This window comes from Malaya genurostris, chromosome 3 (assembly GCF_030247185.1).
Source record: "Malaya genurostris strain Urasoe2022 chromosome 3, Malgen_1.1, whole genome shotgun sequence".
Taxonomy (NCBI): domain Eukaryota; kingdom Metazoa; phylum Arthropoda; class Insecta; order Diptera; family Culicidae; genus Malaya; species Malaya genurostris.
In genome coordinates, this window is record NC_080572.1 from 304,366,107 (window position 1) to 304,388,017 (window position 21,911).

The window sequence follows — 21,911 nt, forward strand, 5'->3', positions numbered from 1 at the left end:
TACCCCAGCAACGATGAAGTAACATAAACTACGGCAATGTGCCCGGTGGATAAAGTGAATGTGTAGATCCACATTCCAATCATAGTAAATATGTATACGGCCAGCGTAGTTTCTCTGAGCAAAAGGAAAAAAAAAGAAATATCCTAATTACGCAAACCTGTAGCTTTAGACATACAGATAAATAGTTGAACACTCTAAACACAAAACTTTGTCACGATCGTAATTATGCCAGTGGGGATGGCAACGATTGGCATAACAACAAAAAATCCAGCTGAGCTCACTGCGTAAGAAAGTTAGAAAACTCTTCGATACTCACTTGAATCGATGAGTCTTATCAAGGACCACACCGCATGCAACAGATCCAAGCATCCCAGCAAAAACGATACAGACGCCAATGCGACCAGCATCCACCTCATGGCCTGGATAGTGAAACAAGACAATCTGTAATGGTCGAAATAGAGTAGATTATATTTATTATATTTATCAAATAGAGCCATAAGACGATAGTCAATTTCCATCAAAATCCTGATTAGACTATATTATATACTAAATTTTCTATCACGATAAATTACGATCGGTTTTAATAAATTCCATATGGAGTTAAGATTACATATATGCAAAACCAATGTCTATTTTATTTGATATCCGCACATTTAAGTCTTGGTGATAGAGAATAAAAGAACGGCCAGATGTCAAATGGATATCCAAATCAGATTTATTTTTTTCGACCGGAAAAAACGGACTACCCATCCTTATTGAAATAGAAATCCCGGACCCGGAGGAGAACAGAAAACAGTAGCACATTAAACGAAAGTCAATATCTTCTGGAAATGGAGACAATCGCCGCTTGACAGGAAAGATGCTGATAAAAAGAACTGATATAAACTGGGATGGAATAGGGGAAATAGAACAGCTCTAGATTGTGAACACAGTTGTATTTAATTGCCATATTTCCATAGCCTAATTTATGTAAATTGTTTCTGTCGTATACCGAGCATCGTTTTCTCGAGGCTCTCAAGTCGAATCCTGTATGAATTGGATTACTGTTGCAATAATATGTTTCAGAAATATGGTTAGTACTTGACCAGTCCAAATTTAACTTTTTGATTGAAAGAATTTCTTTTACACAAGGTTTCATTTAAAAAATCATAATTTAAACTAGCATACTGTGAATTAAGGAGTGTATCGAAAAGTAGTTAGCAACATTGATTATTGAATAAAAAAGCGAAAAAAAAACATATTTTGACATCAGTTTTCGATATATTGTAGAAATATTACATTTTTATGCATTTCACTGATTATATTGAAGAAAATCCTAGTTTCTGGGAAACGCTCGCACTTCGGACTTGACATTCTTTATTAAATTCTGCACAGTTACTTTTGTGACTTTCCTGGTGGCAGCAGTCCAGTTTTATTTTAACTCCTGCATGTTTTGGGACACTGTGTGCCGAATGTGCCGTTTGACAATTGCCCAATACCTTTCAATTGGCCGAAGATCCGGGCAGTTCGGTGGGTTGATGTCCTTTTCCACGAATTGTACATTATTTTTTGACAACCACTGTATAACGGAGTTGGCGTAGTGAGCTGAAGCCAAATCCGGCCAGAAGAGAGGAGGAGCCTTATGGGTAAGAATTTCTCAAGTGGGCCACCTTTGAACCTCAGCATTGTGAATTGCAGTGAAATGTTGTTATTTTGATAGCGGTTTACGTAAAAACATAAAATGTCAAACAATTTTGATCTACAATTTTGCTGTTATTAACAATTAAACTTTTAATACAAAATTTCTTTTAAACTTTATAACTTTCGAACAAATTATTCAATTTTAATAAATCCAACACCATTTTGTTTGCATTGAATTACACTATTAATAAGAATTTTTTGGATTTGTTTGAACATTTTTTTCAATGTTAAATCAATGTTTATTTATTAAACATTTAAAAAAAGTGGCGTTCTGAAGTAATTTAAAAAATGAAAAAAAGTCACATAAATGAAAAGAACACTAATAAACAACTTTGCGCTGAAAAAAATGGCCCGCTATTCATATAATAGATATTAAATATTTTATGACACCGCGTAGTACCACGAACAGTGCGTAGAAGCTACAAGCGCGCGCAGTGTTTGAAACGCTACGAGAGGTCATTTCATTATAAGTTTGAATATCATTGACTAATACATGTTTTTTCAGTTATCTGGCGAGTTTTTATTTTTCAATTTTTAGCTTGTCAAACTTTGAGCTACATGAAATTTCTTTGCAAATTACATGACTAGTTTTATCTGCTTTAACAAAATGATACTGACGCGTGTTCCTTACTGTAACTGCTTTTAAAAACCGTAAAGTCAACGCCTTTTCTTCGTTTTCGTGCTCTTCTTTAGAACAAAATTCAAAATCGATTTTCGAAAAAAAATTTTTGGCCCAAACAAATAAATCCTTTGGCGTAATTATTTGGTCATCTACTGGTCGTTGCAAATTTGCACGTCGAGCACTTCTTCTAATTGTACCACCGATTCCATCGCAAGCACTTTTACCATGAGAAGTTGCGAAAAAGTTCCATTCAACTTCAACTTTTGAATGCTTTTCTAAATATTGAAGGTTTAGAAAGTTATATTTGTTCTTATACTGCAAAGCAGCTCCATCAGAAAAAAATAACAGTTTTTTAACATTTTTCTCTCCATGAATATTTCGCAAGTACTTCACCATTTTTGTGTTAAACAAATTGACAGATGCAGCGTTGTGCTTACAATATTCCGAAATAATCACAAAACTGTGATGCTTCATATTTCCATCCTTTTTGTAATAAATTACGTACGGGTGAAGCGTCGCTTGTTGATTTGACCAATGAAACGATTGAATAGCGTCTTGAACAAAACTAAATTTTTCTGGAAAATCTAATGTAATAACAAATTCTCCGGTTTGAATAGAATGCTTAGTAGTATTAAGATAATCGGCTTGTGTTCTTGCAATGAAATCGTGTTTCAAAAGCAATGGCAATTCCTATTCAAGATTTTTTTTAAATTTAGTTTTCTGCAAACTGAGAGTTTGTATTTCGCATCTAAAAGGTGTAAATTTTGTTGTTGAAAGCATAAATTTGTTATCAATAATAAGAAATAGTTGTATATAAAAATTCACCTGTCTACAGTCGTCCAATTTTAAAAAGTAATTTCATTAATTGCATAATCCTCGAATAATCTTTCCAATATGTTAACAATCGGAATAACACCAGGGCAGTTTTCGCATTGTAATAAATAACATGCCTCTGTTACTTCGTCGCATACCATTTTTTCCAATACATTACGAGTGTTGTAGAAAATTGTAGCTCCAGAGTTTTCTAGACACCTATTTACACCGATAAACTTTAGTTTTGCATTTTGATGTATTTGGCAAACACAAACATTGTGTGTTCCACTTATTCCAACTGGGATACACCAGTGTGGACGAAGTTTAGTAAACGCAGACAAACTGAAATTTCAGGAAATTTGGCATTAAACTTATGATGTAATTCTTTGATATTGAACAGCAATAATCGTTTTTGAACTTGTTCACGTTTGCTGTCAATTAAAACCGTGACGAAATCCTTTTCACCCGGCATAACTCGACTACGTTTATCCGATTCATAGAACTGCTTTACTGCATCTATAGTATTTTTGGACAAAGCATGTCCTTTTTTTCTACCGGGGCAAGATCCATAACCAAGTGACTCATGAATTTTCTTAGCTCTTGAAGCCAATCTTCGAGAAACGTTAAATAATTCAAACATTTGCCGAACACTCCAGCTTTGTGGCACTGTAGTCAAAATTCTAATTTTATCATTTCTTGAATTTGTCTTAGATAAGGCCAGTCTGATTTCGTTCACCAACTGTGCATCGATTATGATTTTTTTTTCTGAAAAATGAATGTAATCTTATTCATATAACTCTGAATATAGTAAGAAACAAATTAACGAAATGACACATTAAGTCAAATAAAGTTTACTGTTATAAGTAAGGGAAATAAAGTTGATTGAAATATTTATTTTTATATGAATTTTTTGCGAAACTTCAAAATATGTGACATACCAACTCGTCGTCTTTTGAAATTTTCATTTTATTCGAAAGTAGACAAATCATCTGTTTCTCCGTCTTCTGAGCTCGAGCTACTATTCGGTTTTATTAATATGTTCAAAACTTCGGCTGGCTGATATTTGTTTTTAGAAATAGATCTTCTGCATGAATCACATAGACATTTTCCGATTAAATTTGAAAATAAGGAACTCCAGTTTTCATTTACAACTTTTATATTCTTATGAATAGACAAATGATTTTTTTATTAAGTGGGTTACAACATCGTTTAGGATTAGGCATTTTGTAACGAAAAATGCATCAAATAGTTAAAGCGACAGATACACAACTATTCCTTATACGATACAAGTTCGGTAACTGCTTTCGACTAAAGACTGACGACCCTTGATGCCAGATAGTTGCAGTGCAAATCAGGAAACAACCTTTTTCTGATCGCCAGGCAACCAGTTTCCGTAGTTTTCTGTATAAAAATATGTCTTTCCATAGATATCCGTAGAAATATTCCAATAGAAAATCTCAGAATCGGTAGATCTGACATCGTTGCTGACAACAAGACTCAGTGGAGAACAAAAGGTTAACCAGATATAACGTGTTCGGGCCGCACGAACACGAACACCGTAAACGAACATTTACGAACGCCTTGCGCGTCACATCAATGTTCCTAGCGCATGGCATTCAACCTTCTACGCACCGTTCGTCGTACTACACGGTGTCATAAAATATTTAATAACTTTTACATAAATAGCGGGCCATTTTTTTTTTCAGCGCAAAGTTGTTTACTAGTGTTCTTTTAATTTATGTGACTTTTTTTCATTTTTTAAATTACTTCAGAACGCTACTTCTTTTAAATGTTTAATAAATAAACATTGATTTAACATTGAAAAAAACTTTCAAACAAATCCAAAAAATTCTTATTAATAGTGTAATTCAATGCAAACAAAATGGTGTTGGATTTATTAAAATTGAATAATTTGTTCGAAAGTTATAAAGTTTAAAAGAAATTTTGTATTAAAAGTTTAATTGTTAATAACAGCAACAAAAAAAAATGGTAGATCAAAATTGTTTGACATTTTATGTTTTTACGTAAACCGCTATCAAAATAACAACATTTCACTGCAATTCACAATGCTGAGGTTCAAAGGTGGCCCACTTGAGAAATTCTTACCCATTTGTAACAAGTTGAGCATTAGGGAAAATAACTTTTTCTAACAAAAAATATTTTTTACCCCAGCACTGTTACTTTTGGTTAATACCGGGCAACGAGCAATTGAGTAAATTTAGTTTCATTTGAATCTTGGATGATGATGACTTTCAGTTTAGTTTAGTTTTTGATAAAAAAGACACTGGATAAAAAATTAAGTTTGAACAAGAAATAGTTTTCGTTAGAAAGAATTTTTGTTACTAAAAGTGCCCATCTTGCAATGTATTAAGGGTTTGATACGGTAAATAATTTTCTATCTTGGGACAAAATTTTATCAAAAGCAAAAGTGCGGTTTTTTTGTAAAACGATTTTAAATTTTTCATGTCAACTTATTTCAGTGTAGGACTTTTTGCGGCATTTTTTTTTAAATTTTGACTGATTTTGTGAAAATACACTTTTTTGTAGGATTTGTCAATTATCCATTTCGAATTTTGTTTTGTCAGGAAAGTAGAGGGTGAAAGTCAGGAAAGTAGAGGGTGAAAGTCAAATCTGAGAGGGTGTTACCAACTACGAAATTCGTACAACATTTGTTCGAGTTGTGATGAAAATCGTTTATAAGTACGAAAAACTTCAGTATGTGATGAATGATTCACTGTGATGCATATGTACTAGACTCTATGAACTACAGGACTGATTCTAAGAATCAGCAGAATTTTAGTTTTCACCATATAATCGATCAGTACATAAACATCACTTTTCAAATATATTGCCTATGAAATAAATGTATTTATGAAAAAATAAATCACTTTTCAAGTTACACACAATAATAACGGATTAGCTATTCTTAAACATTAATACATAGGCTTGGAATAGATTTCGGTTCAAGCTTATGATAGGGATAACACTCTTCCCATCAGCTAACTTACACAGAAAGAAAAAATGAAACTTACACGACATGTAAACCGATTGTACTATGAAATTGACATCAGTTGAAACGAGAATCTAATTTAAAATCATGATTAATGTAAAATTACATTTGGATTCATTTAGTTTTTCATAGAACAAGACTGTATATTTACAAACTGCTTAGCTTTGTAATGTAACTTTCCATTCAATTACCTGCTCCAAATATGTGCATGAAAATAAATGTAAATTCACAAAATATTTTTATCTGTGTATCAAGCATGAAATTGGGTATGATGAAAATTCCTAGCAATCCCGGTTCGGTGATGGATTTATAATTTATTGAGTTACTTACCTGATTGAGAAGGGTTGAGATGGCGTAGAACACACCTACGTTCATTCCGTACGATATGAGCAAAAGCACGTAGTTTCGGTTCAGCATCAGTCGCTTGATGGAATGCAAAAACGGTGACGACTGGAGCGGATTTGACGTTTTCGTTGCTTCCTGGGCTGCTGATGGAGGCGTCGGTGGTGCGGCTTTGAAAACTGGATTGAATAGAAAAATGAAATTTCAATCAATAATTTGCTCCAATTTTTATGCTACAACATTCGAAACTTGCTCTTAAGGGAAGGATAATACTTATATACTTACATACTAATACCAACATTACGAGGACAGAGGTGAATCCAGCCACCAAGTAGAACATCAGCTTGAGGTCGTCGCCTACTAGATCTAGGTCTTCGTGGTTTTCAACTAACATTGGCGGTAACAAAAAACCAACAGCAATACCAAGCTGTGAAGAAACAGAAAAAAAAAACTGTTATTTCAATCATCAAGATCGTATTTGATGATAACATTTTCTGCAGTTGAGTCTTTTCTATAAATGCTAGATGTGAAATGCAATTACCGCTTAAATTTATGTCAGCTTAAATCATATTTAAAGTAATTCTCATGTTTCGTTGTGATGCAGTATATAATTTTGAATACTCTGGTGGAATATTCAACTCGGAAAACCAGCAGAACGAAAACTCGGATTACACCATATGTGAAGTACAGCTGAATGGAGGGTTTTTTTCAATTAAAATTACTATGCACGCCCCCTCCCCTGTATGCGACTGACATCACCTACTGGAGGAATCTGACGAACATTAATTATCCTGGGGTCACCGTGTGCGCTGCCATCCAGCTAGCCTTTTTGAATGAAACCAAATTTATGGCATTTTACAGCTTGCGAAAGCAGAAAACGGGAATTCCAGCTGACATGTGGCATGGTGTTAGTGGTTACAATTAAGTTTAACAATATATATTCGATGGTCATCGCAAGCCTCATGTTGTGTTGCTTCGAAAATAGAACTTGTAGTCGTGTCTTTTGTCGTGAATACGACTTACTTTACTATGGGGTGCCTTTTCAAAATTTACCCTCTGACAGAGTGATAAGTTTTTGATCGTGAATATTTCTTGTTGTATCTAACGAATCAACATAATTTTTGCTACATGACATCGGAAATATGATCACAATTTTATGATAAAATCTCCAATTGTGTGACATAATCTAAAATAATGCAAAATTAAACTTTTCTGAAATGTTTGATATAAACGAGTGTCAAAAAAGAAAATACAAAAGGCTCGCTTGCCTTTCTCGTATTTTGAAAGCTCATAGCTCAGTGATCTGTGGAAGGATTTATATAATCTAACTACCAATAGAATCTAAATTTTTCAACTTAAACGTGTACTTCTGAATGCTAGAAACGAATCCCTACAGCATATTGATAGTTTCTTTCAATAAATTATGCAAATCCGATATGCAATAATCGACATTAAAATTCTGTATGCGGCTATTTGTATAGCCGTTAGGACTGCCCTTTAGTGAAAAAGCTACAAACGAAATCACGTAAAAGAAAGCTCCTAACAAAAATTGAATCAGTTTGGATTCTATCGCCAATGCGAGCAGATGTTTTTTGTGCCGTTTGCAAAGCTAGTTTCGCTTCCGACAAAAGCGATCACGTCACAGCTGCCAGTCATTTGCATTGATGAAAAAACAACGGTAAAGAGTATTACAAAAAATCAGCCGTTCTAATGGCTCTAAAAGTTTTCTAAAGAACTATTAGGATTTGTTGTTCACAAATCGAAAGAAAATATCCTCAGTTTAGTGCAAATCTAGAACAGTTTGGTTAGATTTTTGCACTTTTCGCTGTGTGAAATTCACAGTAATCTAGATCAAGTAAAGCCTAAATAGGGAAAAGGGGAATGCTTGCATAATTCATACAATTGATCAACTAATTGACATTCGGTGTTAAGGAACATGTCAGTTGTTTTCGTATTCACGACATCCAGTTATGTCTCTGACATTACCCACCCGCCTTTTTTTTTATTTGACAATAACGGGAAATTTACAATCTTAGAAAAACGGCTGTCGTTGTCGTAGTCGTTGAGCATAAATTCAAAAGAGAAATATCAGTTTTTTTGGAACATTTTTTTTAACGAACTGATGTTTTTTCTTGAAGATTCATCAAGCATTGGCAGAGGAAACTGCTTTAGCGTTTTTCAACCATGGCTGTTTTCCTGAGATTGTAATTGTAAGATAAAATACATTCGGATAACTTTCAAAATCTGTGGAAGTGTATGCGTTCCTAAGGAAGATGTGCAAAACTTGTTCTTGGCATTCTTTGTTGAACTCGTTGTTCTTCTACTTGAACCATACCGAATATATTTGAGTATAGTGAAATATATTTAATTCAAATCTTATTGCTATTTAGTTCAGAAACTACTCCTTAGCAGTGCTGTCTGATCGAAATTTTTGATTATTCGATTTTAAACTACATTCGATTTGCAATTTCCGCATCAACCAGCAACTCTTTATATTTTGCAACGCGTTTCGGCGAATCTCTGACAAAAGTTATTAATTCTTTTATCGTTCTAAAATTCCTTCGATTGTCGAAGTCTTCAGATTAAAACCACACTTTGGATTTGGCTACGTGATGAACGACCGGAATCGGAGCCTTCTTGAATGCCGAATCACTCCAGGAGGATAATAAAACCTGCGTTCTGCTCTGTCATCTGTTGGTTCTATCTAACGATCTGCTGCATCAGATTACAGTCAAAAAGGCTGTCTCCGCTGCCGTGTACCACGATTACGGTTTTGTTTCACTTCAACTTTCAGATGAATTCTTGATAACCTCGTTGCCAAATATTGTACTTTCATTTTAAATAAATGAATCTTCAACAGACTTAAGATAAGTGTTTATTCTTCAAGTGCAAAGTACAAATTGAAAATTAAAACTTCTCTTGCTACCCCGTTGCTACGGTTGCTAGGATTGGCCCATAGTAACTGCAGGGCTGTCATAATCAATACGAAATGTCGTCACTTGCTATGATATTGTGTCAGTAGTAAAACATTTTTAAAATTTAATCAAATGTAAACATCCATTGCACTATGGTCCGAAACGGGAAATTAGCGCGACAAAAATATTTTCACTATTAAATATTAGTTTCTTGTAGTTGGTGTCTTCACAAAAGTTGTTTGTAATCAAACGGCGCTCCTTTTGATGAAAAATATTACTAGGTTGGTCCTTATTTAGATTGAAATCTGAAATCTAACTTGTAAAGTTGTTGGAAATTTTATTTTGAGCAACTTTACTGAAAAAAGCACCTCTCTAGCTTTTCATTTGATCGAGCTACATCAATTTTCCCGAATAAAAGTAGGGTGGCTCCTGAAAATTGACTTTTTTTGTTCTAACTTTTTTGTGAAACGTTCTACGGAAAAGTTGTCTTCAGAAGAGTTGTTGTACTAATCATTGCGCACAATTTTGTTCAACCAAGCTTTTTCATATGAGCTACCAGTAAAAAGTTATGATTATTTTTTCATCAAAAACTAGTCAAGCTTCAAATATCAATATTCATTAGATGCCAGATCGATAAAAATGTATCCTATGCGGTTCCTGAAAGATCATAATATAAGTAAAAATTTAAGAGAAAATTGGGGGGGTGTTATTTATTTAACTTATTTAAATTAGTTTTAAAAATACCTTCAAAAAACTCAAAAACATTGAATAACTCTTAAACGCCTTAACGTATCAACATACTTCCTTCAGCAGAATAAAAGTATCAAATCAGTTCTACAAGTGTTCTATACATTTTTCATTCGAGAAATGAGACACACAAAACTATGGCCGAAAATAGATTTGTTGGAAGTCAAAGCACTTCCTGAAACCCAAAAAAATCATCAATCATCATCAATGAGTTTGTTAAAATGAGTAGAATGTATTTATTCGAACCAAAACTCATTGTGCGTCGTTTTCCGGTTTTACAGGCTATTCGGTACACAAGTGGATGAAAAAGAAGGGCCAGTGTCATGGGCGTCTCGGAACGATGTGGATAAAAATATTTGCATTTTACTGACTTGCACCAACTTGTTGGAATGGTTGTCGAGATTATGAAAATTTCTGTTCATAGATTTATCGTGGCCAACTAGTTCGAAATAAACATATTACACAGTATCTCTAATCCTCAGTTGCTCAAACTCAATTGAAGTAGTTATTTTGGTAATAAATAATTAAAATTGTTCTGCAATCTATTTTCGGCTGTAGTTTTTGTGTGTCTCATTTCTCGGAAGGACAATGTATGGAACACTTGTAGAACTGATTTGATACTTTTATTCTGCTGAAGGAAGTATGTTAATACGTTATGGTGTTTAAGAGTTATGCAATGTTTTGAGTTTTTTGAAGGTATTTTTAAAACTAATTTAAATAAATTAAAAAAATAACACCCTCCCAATTTTCTCTTAAATTTTTACTTATATTATGATCTTTCAGGAACCGTATATATAGCCTAGTACAGAGGGGTCTCGTGTAATGCGGTACACCGGGGGCGTGAAATGCGAATCCGCGATTAACGGGACCCAGAGCATATGGGATTTCGACTGATTGGGGCTGTGAACGATTATCTCACTTCGGTCGACAGATAGAACTATACAATCTTCGGCAAACTTGTTGCAGATACTTGAACCAACAATTTAGTATAGTTTGACCGACAATTTGTTGAGAACTGCTCCGCCAGGGGCGCTTTGAAAAAAGCATGAAATAATTCATATGTTTATAACAAAAAACAGTTTGAACATAGAATATCGCGAATATTTTAATTTCGGTTGTGTCGGTGTTTTCGGAAAGAATGTTCCGGAGGTCAAAAAAGATCAAATGGTATAAACAGTAATTGAAATTTCTCGCATGGCTGACTCTAGTGTGCAATTCAGCGTTCGAAATTCCTACAACTCCAAATCATGTTGACTTATTAAGATGGTTTCTTCGAGAAGGTGTTTTTAGGTTCCAATACCTATTGAATGATTGATGAAACAGTTCTATAGTAGATAGAAACAGATACAATAGTATCTACAATGTGATCTTCTGTAACTGAATACCATACTTGTTTATGAGAGTAATCTTATCGATCAGTTTTTGAATAAGTTGATGAAGGAGAGACAGATTTTAAACTGTTTTTCTAGGAGGCGTTAGTAAGTTACTAAATTATTAAGATGAATTAGCTATCGAAATCTGAAATCTGAGGAATTTGATAGAGTGAAAACTCGAATTTCATACTTAATTTTTTTATTTATTCATACAATTATATATAATGTTAAGTACATGAAAGTTGACATATATTGCTCATATAGTTTCATTTTATTTTTTATTTGAATTAAACCTTTTTTATTGAAGGAAAAGCCCAATGGAGCGAAAATTTCATAGTCACACTCTTCATCAGGAAGTAAATCTCTAAATTCAGTTTTTGTAACAAGTGCGGATAACCAATTCGAGATTGTAACAAAAGCTGCTACGTAAACGTAAACACATTTCTGTGAACTGATAAAAAGTAAAAATCGATAAATTTATAACACTCCTGATAGCTGGAAAGTTTGCAGGATCACTGCAAGGGAAACTACAAAACGCAAACCGAAGAAGTTTATTCTGAATGGCTTTGACGCGATGGATGTCGAGTTAACAAGAAAGAGCCAAAAATACAGTACCATTTTCAAGAATCGCAAAAAAGTTCACAATATAGTGCCTTTAGACAATACATGTTTTCAAAGGTCTTTGTGATACTAAATGTAAACCCTAGTATTTCGAAAATTATATATTTGATGTTATCCTCAACATTAAGTTTTGTTTACAACAGGACTCTCAAATCCTCTATGGTCGAATTCCGTTTGAAAACATTTAGGGAAACGATATGGTCGAATACGACTGTTGAGCGTTTGCGATAGAAAGAAAAACGAACTGTTTCTGTGGGAATTCGGTATTACCCAGATCTTTGAAAGGATTAATTAATTTAAAATCATTGGCTAATGTTAGTTTTAGGAATTATTGTGGAAGGTTGAATTTATTTAAATAACAAATAGTATCAAAACTATTCGAAAATGAAGATATTATTCAAATAATTAATCTTACAGTAAAATATATTTGTGGTTAGTTTTGTTCACTCTGATCGTTCTTCTATTCAATCAATAAGTTGTTTAGTTGTGTATAAGATTGTCTAAGGATGTGTTGCATTTGTTCTCGTCGTTCGATGTTGTTATCCAAGGAACAAAAGTTCTCGAATTCGTTGAGTAGCAAAATTTTTGAGTTGATTTCTTCAGCGCTTGGTTGTGAAATAATAATATCGTCTATATCATCTGTATCTGGATCAACATTAGTGACAATTTCTTCTGCCGTAATCAATTTATCAGCGATGATGTCATCAATTTCCTCACGAGAAAGATGTTCAGCACCCATCTTTCCACCGAAATCCTTAATTTCAGAAATTATTCTTTCGTTCTCAATAGCATCGATTTGTGTACCAGGCTCTAAAAAAAGATGGAAGTAGTAGTTTTTTCCAGCAATTTTTCAACGTTGATGACTTAATTTGAACTGAAACTGATTGAATGGAATCAATGCAATTCTTGAGATCAAATTTTTTCCACGAATTGATTAATGACAGAGTATCTTTATCAGAAATTTGTAAAATTTGCCTGTAGCTTTCTTTAACATAATACAGCTTGAAATTTCGAATTAATCCCTGATCCAAAGGCTGTAGAATAGACGTCGTGTTGGGTGGCATGAATGAAAATTTTACATTTGGATGATTAACACCAGGTGGATGAGAAGGGGCATTATCCAACAATAAGAGAGCCTTGAATCCGATGTTGTGATTTAAGCAAAATTGTTCTAACTCGAAAATAAAACAGTTTTGCACTTAATCTTGGAAAATTTCTCGAGTCATCCAGCCATTTTTATTGCCCTGGTAGTGTACTGGAAGATTCGAACGCTGCAAATTTTTTAAAGCACGTGGATTAGCTACATTATGAACACTCCAAATACCAAGCCTGAAAAAAGATAGAACGGTAACTTCTAGCTGTCATAGCTCAGCTGTTATTCAACGAATCTCAATAAATTTTACACCCTCGAATTTTGTGAAGTTTGTAAATTGATTCAAAAACTTTGTAGCAGACGATTGGTAAAGGAAAAACAATGAAAATTTGATTTTTCCCGTTCCAGATTTCATTTTCACGCGCCTAAAATGCCCTATCTGCTTGATTTCTACTGGATTATCAGAAAGTTAGCTACAACGTATTTATAAGAATCAATTCTATATTCACGTCTCTAACACAACCAAATGAAACGAAAGAAAGAATCTATGATCGATCTCTCTGTTGCACTGTAGTTGTTTTTATTTTCAACGCGACTCAACTAGTATATAGTAGTATCAAAAATCAAATAAACATAGATTTTCCAGTGTAATAGTAATGTAGTTAAGTAACCCGTGACACCAAAAGCACCGTCTGGTGGAGAATGGGTGCGTAAATGCTCCTAAAATGCATGCAAAAAGTTGCCTGCGCATTTAACACAACCACAGTAGCTAATGAAAAAAAGTACACCCGTTTGTCACTAGAGGTGCTGTTAGTGTCACCGTACAGTGAGAAATCTATGTTTATTTGATTTATGGTAGTATGTATGCGAGAAAGTAATTCTGCAGAAACACACTAACACAATTACGATAACGTCGTGTAGGATGTATGCTTAGTAGATTCGTTGAAGAATCGCATGACACAAAATCATTTTCTGATGGAGGGAAGCACTTGAGTTCGCATCATTTTGCGAATCCTCCGAAATAACAGCTATTTTAGCAAACCGAAAAATTCAGAAATCTATAGAGAAACCGCATTTTTCGAAACTTGAGAAATCCCATAAAAGTAATCATATTTCTTATCAAGTTTGTCCGCAACCAGACAGCTACTAATTCCTACATAAGCATTGTAGAAGAAATCTCTACCGTCAACTAGTATAAATCACGAAAAAACAAATATAATTTTCCCAAAAAATAGCTTTCTACTGTTCATATTATCGAATACTTTTTGATATCCCAAGCAATGTTGAGGAAAATACACTGTTCTTAAATTATCACACACAAGCTTTTTACAATCTTCTAACCAGTTTAAAAACCCTCGAGAAAACGATCCTAATAAATCAAAATAAATCAAGATTACAGAAATTTCCAGCCCAGAATTGAACACCAGCGTCACCAAGTGAGAAATTATTTACAACTGTTCACACTATTTAATCTGTTTTTACCTCCTCTACTTTCTTTCCGAAAACACCGCCAATCTATAGCATCAGATTTTAGAGATATCACCTAATTAATTTTATCTCGTAAACTATAACATTCCCAACAACTTTCCAACAAACAAAACCGCTCTATATCTTTTAGTTTTTTTATAAGAACATAATTCTGATAATTTATATTTGCATTCAAGCACACTAGCTACATCTGATGGAGTAAGTCCAAGTTAATACTTTTGCTGTTTGACAAACTTTGAATTCCCGCATTCTTCAAAATACTATAATTTGCGAGTTACTTGAAGCTCAAATCGTTGTGCCTGTGTTAAGCGAATGATTTATATCATATATTTCTCAAAGCGCCCCCAGCGGAGCAGTTCTCAACTAATTGTTTGTCGAACTACACTAAATTGTTTGTCTAAGTATCTACAACAAGTTTGCCGAAGATTGTGTGGCTCTATCTGTTGACCGAAGCGAGATAATCGTTCACAGCCCAATCAGTCGAAATCCCATATGCTCTGGGTCCCGTTTATCGCGGTTATCCGGCAATAACGAATACCGGCTAAACCGTATCCGCGTTGTACGAGACGAGAAGGATTAAAACAAGGGTCGAATTCGGAAAACATGCGTGCGTTAATTCGAACATATTTCGTGTTTTAGTACCTTGGTTATTGTGTTTCATTTTATTTGCCGACAGGGTTCTGCCAATGAACCGAATGTCGGTCATTATGTAAGGAGGGACGATGAAATATACGTTCATTTTGTTTCCAATAGAGAAATGTTGAGCTCGTGTCAAAAAAGTTTTTTTTCTTTTCTAGTACTGGGTATAAACTTGTACCAAACTGAGTCCGGCCCTTGTTTCCGCTTATACCACTGGGAACGTTTTTTGTTCGAAACAATCCCAAAGACTGAAAAGTTTCGCACTTTCTTCTGGCTAATTATGATGAGACTTTATTCTACAGCATTCGTTTCTTGCTTCTGAGTGTTAATGTCTGCCTCTTTCCTGTTGGGGTAGAATTTGCTCAGCTTGAGCGCTTTAATCTTCCGCAAGAGAAGAATTTATTTGAAACTTATCAGTGGACCGGAAATTGTCAACAAATTTTTGACCCTCAATGATTTTCCTGCTTGCTGATGGTTGTATGATTTGAAGAAAATTTGAAGATGTGCAGTGGTTTTCTTTAACAGACAGAGTTGTAAAGTTTCTGTAGCAAAAAGCCATGATGCACTATTAACCACTGACTAAAGTAATGAAAAGAATGGTGATTAGATTTTTTTTGATTCCCCATGATAATTTCTAAGATTGTGCCGTTATTGCAAATGACGTAAGTACCATTAAACAAGAAAGAGCAGGAGGAAACTCTAATTCTACTAATGAACGGTTGTGATTCTAAATGAGAGAAAAATCACGTTTCTATCCACCTAGTGTTGCGATGATGCCTGCCTTTTATTACTGATATTATCCGAAATATTACTAAGATATTTTTAATAAAACTCCTGTTTCAGTTTTATTACCAAACTACCAAAACCTACGGGCGCAAACTACTATAACCTACAAATCGAAGCATTGTTCAGCTAATATTAGAAGATATCTTTCTTTTTTGAGCAAACTCGGCGAACAGTGAGTGAGTTCCGCTTTAGATATTTCGATCTCTATTTCCGGTGCTCCCGGAACATGCAGCTCTACTAGGACCCACATTATCGAAATGACGGAATGAGCAATGAAATCTTACTCGACTGCATGATTTTTTAGTGCTCGATCGGTTCAGTGCTAGAATTTTCGCCTGAGTTGACTGCTCGATCAACCTGATTGACAGTGACATTTTAAATGTCATTGAATATTCGCTCATTTTATGAATGTGTTAGTGTGAAATTTATGCGACTTAAGCCATTTCACTACACTCCAGCTAGAGGAATGGATGATGCTGACTAAGGTAGGCCGTTTTGTCAATTTCCAGCGAATTTCAATAGTTTATGTTGGGATTCTAAGAAGAACTGGTTATTTACTAGTTCTGTATATCCGAAAAACATGAAGATTTAAACTTGTATATTCAGTTATATAATGTTTTCGTTTAAAAATAAACTGAAAATCAGCACGAAAACGTGCAAAATCAGGAAAGAAGAAGAAGAAGACGAATTGACAATTCAGTCCGCATCTTCTCACTCAATTCCGAATGATTTCCGAATCAACCGGTTGTAGGCGAACCGGTTCATTCGGAATCGGTTGTTGCACTGGAGTTGGAATTGATTCGGAATCCATTATGATTTCCACATGAAATTCCGAATGAAAATTTCTCGCCGATTCGGAATTGATTCGGAATCCATTCGGATCTGATAATGTGGGGAAGAGTATCTGAACAAAACCGGTTCAGGCACACAAAGATTCGGTCAGGTCTGGAAAGCTTCAGTGGTAGGTACCATGGCAACAAACCAAACAATTACCATCAATCCACCCGATCGAAAAAAATTAGGTAAATATTAGAAGGAAGCCACTGGAAAAGTGATACGAGATGGTAGAATAAAACCAAAAGTGATTGTAAAGCCTTCCTCTGTAGGAGAACGATAACAGGAATATAAACAAAACGTATGCTAATTTCGCTACCGCTAACAGGCAAATGTTGAATCCTGGAGCCTGTAGACGATGTGGCACATATAGAGAGAGAGCAATGAAGTACCGGCAGCTACGTTCTAAATTGGATTTTCTCGTCTGTCTTGTTGATATCCTTCAAGAGATAAAAAAGGAACTATGAATACGTACGACTAGACTTGCAAGACATACAGTACTGGCCAGAATATATTGCAGAACATTCAGTTTCATCACAAATACTATAGCGGTTAATTAGGACTTAATAGAGACCTTTAAGTGAAGAATGTGAAAAAAAACTTTGCGAACTTTTTTACTGATTTTTTGTTGAAATTTGCTGGTTTTTTTGGGTTGAGCTTAGCGGTTTATGAAATTTTGGATTTTGGGTCACTTCATCGCAATTTTTTACGGAAACTAATGCATATTTTTCCAACTGTATACTGGCAAACAAGGCAGATTCCAAGAAAGGAATCGTTGTAAAATTTAAGTTAATCCGCATAACAGAGGGAAAGGACCATCTTTCACCTTTAATCCTTTTGTGTGGCATTTTCGATTTAGAATCTCGTTTCCAGATATAAGCGGTGCTTAAGCAGAAAATAGGTATAGAGCTAGAAGACTAGTGTTCATTGTCTGATAAGCAGAGAAGATGTTTGGATATAAAAAACCGGTCGTGATGCGGCTAGGAACAAACTGATCAATTGAGTAAAAAACAATGTTTGTCGAAACCAAAACAGCGGTATTGCAATTGTTGTCAGATAGTAGCAAGCTCCAATCTAATGAAAATAAAAATCTGTTTATTGTCACGAAGTTTCCATTTTTCGAAATCATAGAATATTGAATCCGATGCACACATAAAGACTAGCGGTTGGGATCGCATTATAGAGATATGGAGAGGCGAGTGAGCAGATATCCGGAAGCTCCTGACTGGTGAAGCGAAGATCGAGAAGGGGTCAAATTAGTAATGTTTTGAAAAAAATATCACTCTAATTACACGGTAAACTATGTGATCCCTCACGAGGAGCCATACAAGTCGAACTTTCGGGAACTCAAATAAGCGTTACAATCTAGTATAGCACTTTTTCGACACTGAAACATGTGAAATATTTCATTTTCTTTTTTTACAAAATATTTATTGCTTGCCATTTGAAAATTTTTCACTCAAGGTGAACTTTAGTACCCCTAAATCCCGGCATAAAAATATATGCAGCGGAAGAAAACTATAGTACTTTAATTTTAGATGTGCGGTATATGCAATAGTGTTCACTTATCGGCAAAGTTGCTTCGGACAGCAAAATTATTATCTTCTCTGGACCTTTTCGAATGTAAGCATTTTCCCAATAGTTCACCAAGCCCAAACTTTTGTGCTAACCATCGATTCCTGCATTGCACCAGCACAGTGAGGCTTCCATGTGTTATTAATACTACGTATTTTCCCAATTCGAAGAAAAAAAGCTAAAGAATGGTAGCCATAAATCTCACCGTCAAATTCGTCTAATGCATTATACTCAACGCATAAGCAGCTCATGGATGAATTATGTGTCGTAAGAAATCGTTACGCAAACCACTTACTGTTAGCTGCTAAGTGTACCTACTGTAATGTTTAAAATGTAGCAGCAAAAAGTGATCTGTTTCCTGGTTGAAATGTTTCCCGTTCAAATTTCCCTAACCCTCAACTTATTTTGCTGATGGAGATAGATGCGACGCTGTGCTCTAGGATGACTTACCTGATTGCCAAACACACCGATACTGCATGCCGATGAAACTTGATCTGGACCGAACCACACGGCGGCCACTTTAGCCGGTAGTGAGAGGATAAACACTTGCGAGGCGGCCACAACCGATTGACCTATGAAGCCAACCCAAAACAGGTCGGGTTGCACGGAAAAGCATTTTATCCAGGCACCTAAACAGGTTCCGAGCACTCCACTGATGGCTGCGATTCGTAGTCCCTGAAAGAGGAAGAGAAAAAGTGACGATATCACGAAAAACACCCCGAACTTTACGACTATAAATAATAATTAATATTTACTTATTTTAACTACTCGCGTTTAGATTGGGAAATAACTCATGTACAAAATTCGCTGTCAACCGATTTATGAGTTGCGTTTTATCATCATTCACCGTTTGATGAGCATGAAAGTCATTAGTTTTGACAAATGTGTGGCTCTGTTCGGAAGATTATTTGAAAACGTTTTTCCGAACGATAACTTTTCCTTTGTGAGAATCCCCAATAACGAAAAACACAACAACAAAAGCGGAAAGTAGGATATATTCATAACGGAAGCAGAACATACCTGGCAGCAAATCATCACCAGAGGAAATATGTTGCATCGTTTATTTTAACGAGATAAAGGGCCTGATAGCGGACGTGACGACCGAATTGATCCGCTATCGGGCCAAAGTTAGTTCAATAATGGTCTTCTTCATATCTGGGCCGAAAGCACTTCGCCTCCGTATCCGTTGACATCGTTTCACACACCTTACCTGATGTTCCAGGGCGTAATGGTACTGTCGTCATAAGTCAGCCGTTGTGAGTTCGTGTTTAGACTAGCAAGAAGCCGAACTATGCTGTTTGTCGAAATGGCAGGCCAAGTTCCGATTCAAAATGTAACGACAATTGGCATTTCTGAACTACAACCGGTTCGATATATATCAATATGGTATCATGCCGCCACTATTACGTGCTGACTGCAGGTAATAGAGGAAAATCTCATTTTCAGAGAGCTTACCGATAACGAGTACCGAGCACGGTGCTCTGGAAGGTGAATATTATTACTGAATAGGGTGCAACTAGAGTTTCCCATATGAAAATGTTTTCCAGATGCAACATAAAGTAAAATTCTTATAAACTTGACATAACTGATTGCAAACTGAAAAGGTTATGTTCGTTTACACCCAAGGAAAGTATCTTATTTTATTCCAGATTGAAAAAAAATTTCTCATATTGTGTAATTTGAGGAAATGATTCTGATTATGATTTCGTAATTAGTGCTTATCGATCAGCAGATAAGTGATAAACTTAACCTTTCTTATAAAGGTAAAGATTTGATGCTAAATTAGGGAACAATTCAGACTTCTTGTTTTCGTGTAATTCAAGTTAATGAATGAATCTCGTAATCAAAATTTAATAAAAAATCTTCGCGATTGGATAAATGTTTAAAAATAAATGTCCATTGACCGGTTTTGTTCAAAAAGTAAAAATCAATGCACAAGCTATTAAATAATGGTGTGGCTCAACCATGGAGAAGACTCTTGTTTTACTGTTCATGATGTTTTGTTCAACTAAGAATATTTACTTTTACGTATGATGTCCAGACTCATGTCCAATCACAACACGTTAGACGCACATCTCCTTCGAATTGGGCTCTCCGAGACTAATCATTGTGCTCGTGGAGAAGGTTATCGATATATTGATCATGTCGTTTGGACATGCGTGGAGTATCGTGATGTCAGATCTCAACTAATAAATTCTTTGCGTACCCAAGATAGACTATCCAATGTCCCAGTTCGAGACATTCTTGCTTGTCGTGAGCTTCCATACATGAAACTCCTTTATCATTTCATAAAGAAAATTGGAGTTTCAATTTAATAAAGGACCCTTTTAAGACTTAGTTCTGATTCCAGCTGCGTCCATCAGTTCAACCAATAGCTAAATCAGAATAGAAATTATGTAATGATATTCGAAATGGTTTATGAAATTATCAACAAAATGTCTGAAAATAACAACTTTTTCTATAAAAAAAACTTATTAAAACTAGATTTACCATGAATCAAATCAAAATGTTCATTATATATAGCAAAGCAATGAAATAGGCTTCAAGAAAAACCCGAAAGTCAGTTTCAACATCAATAAAAAATATTCGTACTACATTTTCGTGTGAAACTTTCAAGTCCGGCTTAGGTCATTTCATGGTGACTTGGTAAAAAACTAATCCCTGTTTTTCCAAGCCACAAATTGGGAATTTAAAATTGAAACTACACAACTGTATAGATAAATGGGTAAAAACCTTAGTGTAATGGGTATTCTATTGATTTTCCAAAAAATGTCAGGTTTCGCCCATAGAGTGTCCGGTTTAACCCTGCATCTTCTGAAGTTTTTAGTTCTAGATTGGTTACTTCATCGCTACTTTGTGAGAAAACAACGCCTGTTGTTTCAACTAAAATATTCTTCCTTTTCTTTTCAACCAAAAATTTAGTTGTTTTAACTAGTTTAGAACAACAACAATTGATTAGTACCAAATTTAAATTGAATTGCAGCAAATCACCAGCATTTCCATGTAGCACAGATTATTACATTATCATGTTGAAATGAAGCAACTAGAACAATTGGGCAATTTATCGAAAATTTTTCAAATGGTTCCATATTTGTATCGGACACAACATATTCCGGAATGGAAAAAAATCTACACTTTTAGAAAAAAAAATCTGTTTTAAGGTGAAATGTGGTCCCAAAAAATGCACTGCACTGGCAAAACCGGCACATAGAAACTAGGAATATTTTCCGTGATTGAGCGCAGTGGGCTTACCACACGTTTTGTTGGCTTGTGAAAAAGAGACTTTTGGATTTGTGAATATTTCACAATTTGAATATATCCTAATTTAATATTTATTGTTATTGACTATTACATTAGAAATATGAACCATTAG

At 34.8% G+C, this 21,911-nt stretch overlaps 1 protein-coding gene across 1 annotated transcript in view; it reads right to left on the bottom strand.

The window, feature by feature from the left end:
• Window positions 1-21,911, bottom strand: part of LOC131439129 (heme transporter FLVCR2) — a 66,636-nt gene that overhangs the window by 7,274 nt on the left and 37,451 nt on the right. Inside the window, exons 5-9 of the mRNA XM_058609788.1 lie at window positions 18,989-19,213; window positions 6,753-6,894; window positions 6,456-6,646; window positions 317-441; window positions 4-114 (exon numbers count right to left, since the gene is read on the bottom strand). Of these exons, the coding sequence (XP_058465771.1) occupies window positions 4-114; window positions 317-441; window positions 6,456-6,646; window positions 6,753-6,894; window positions 18,989-19,213 (794 nt within the window). The remainder of the gene's footprint in view (window positions 1-3; window positions 115-316; window positions 442-6,455; window positions 6,647-6,752; window positions 6,895-18,988; window positions 19,214-21,911) is intronic.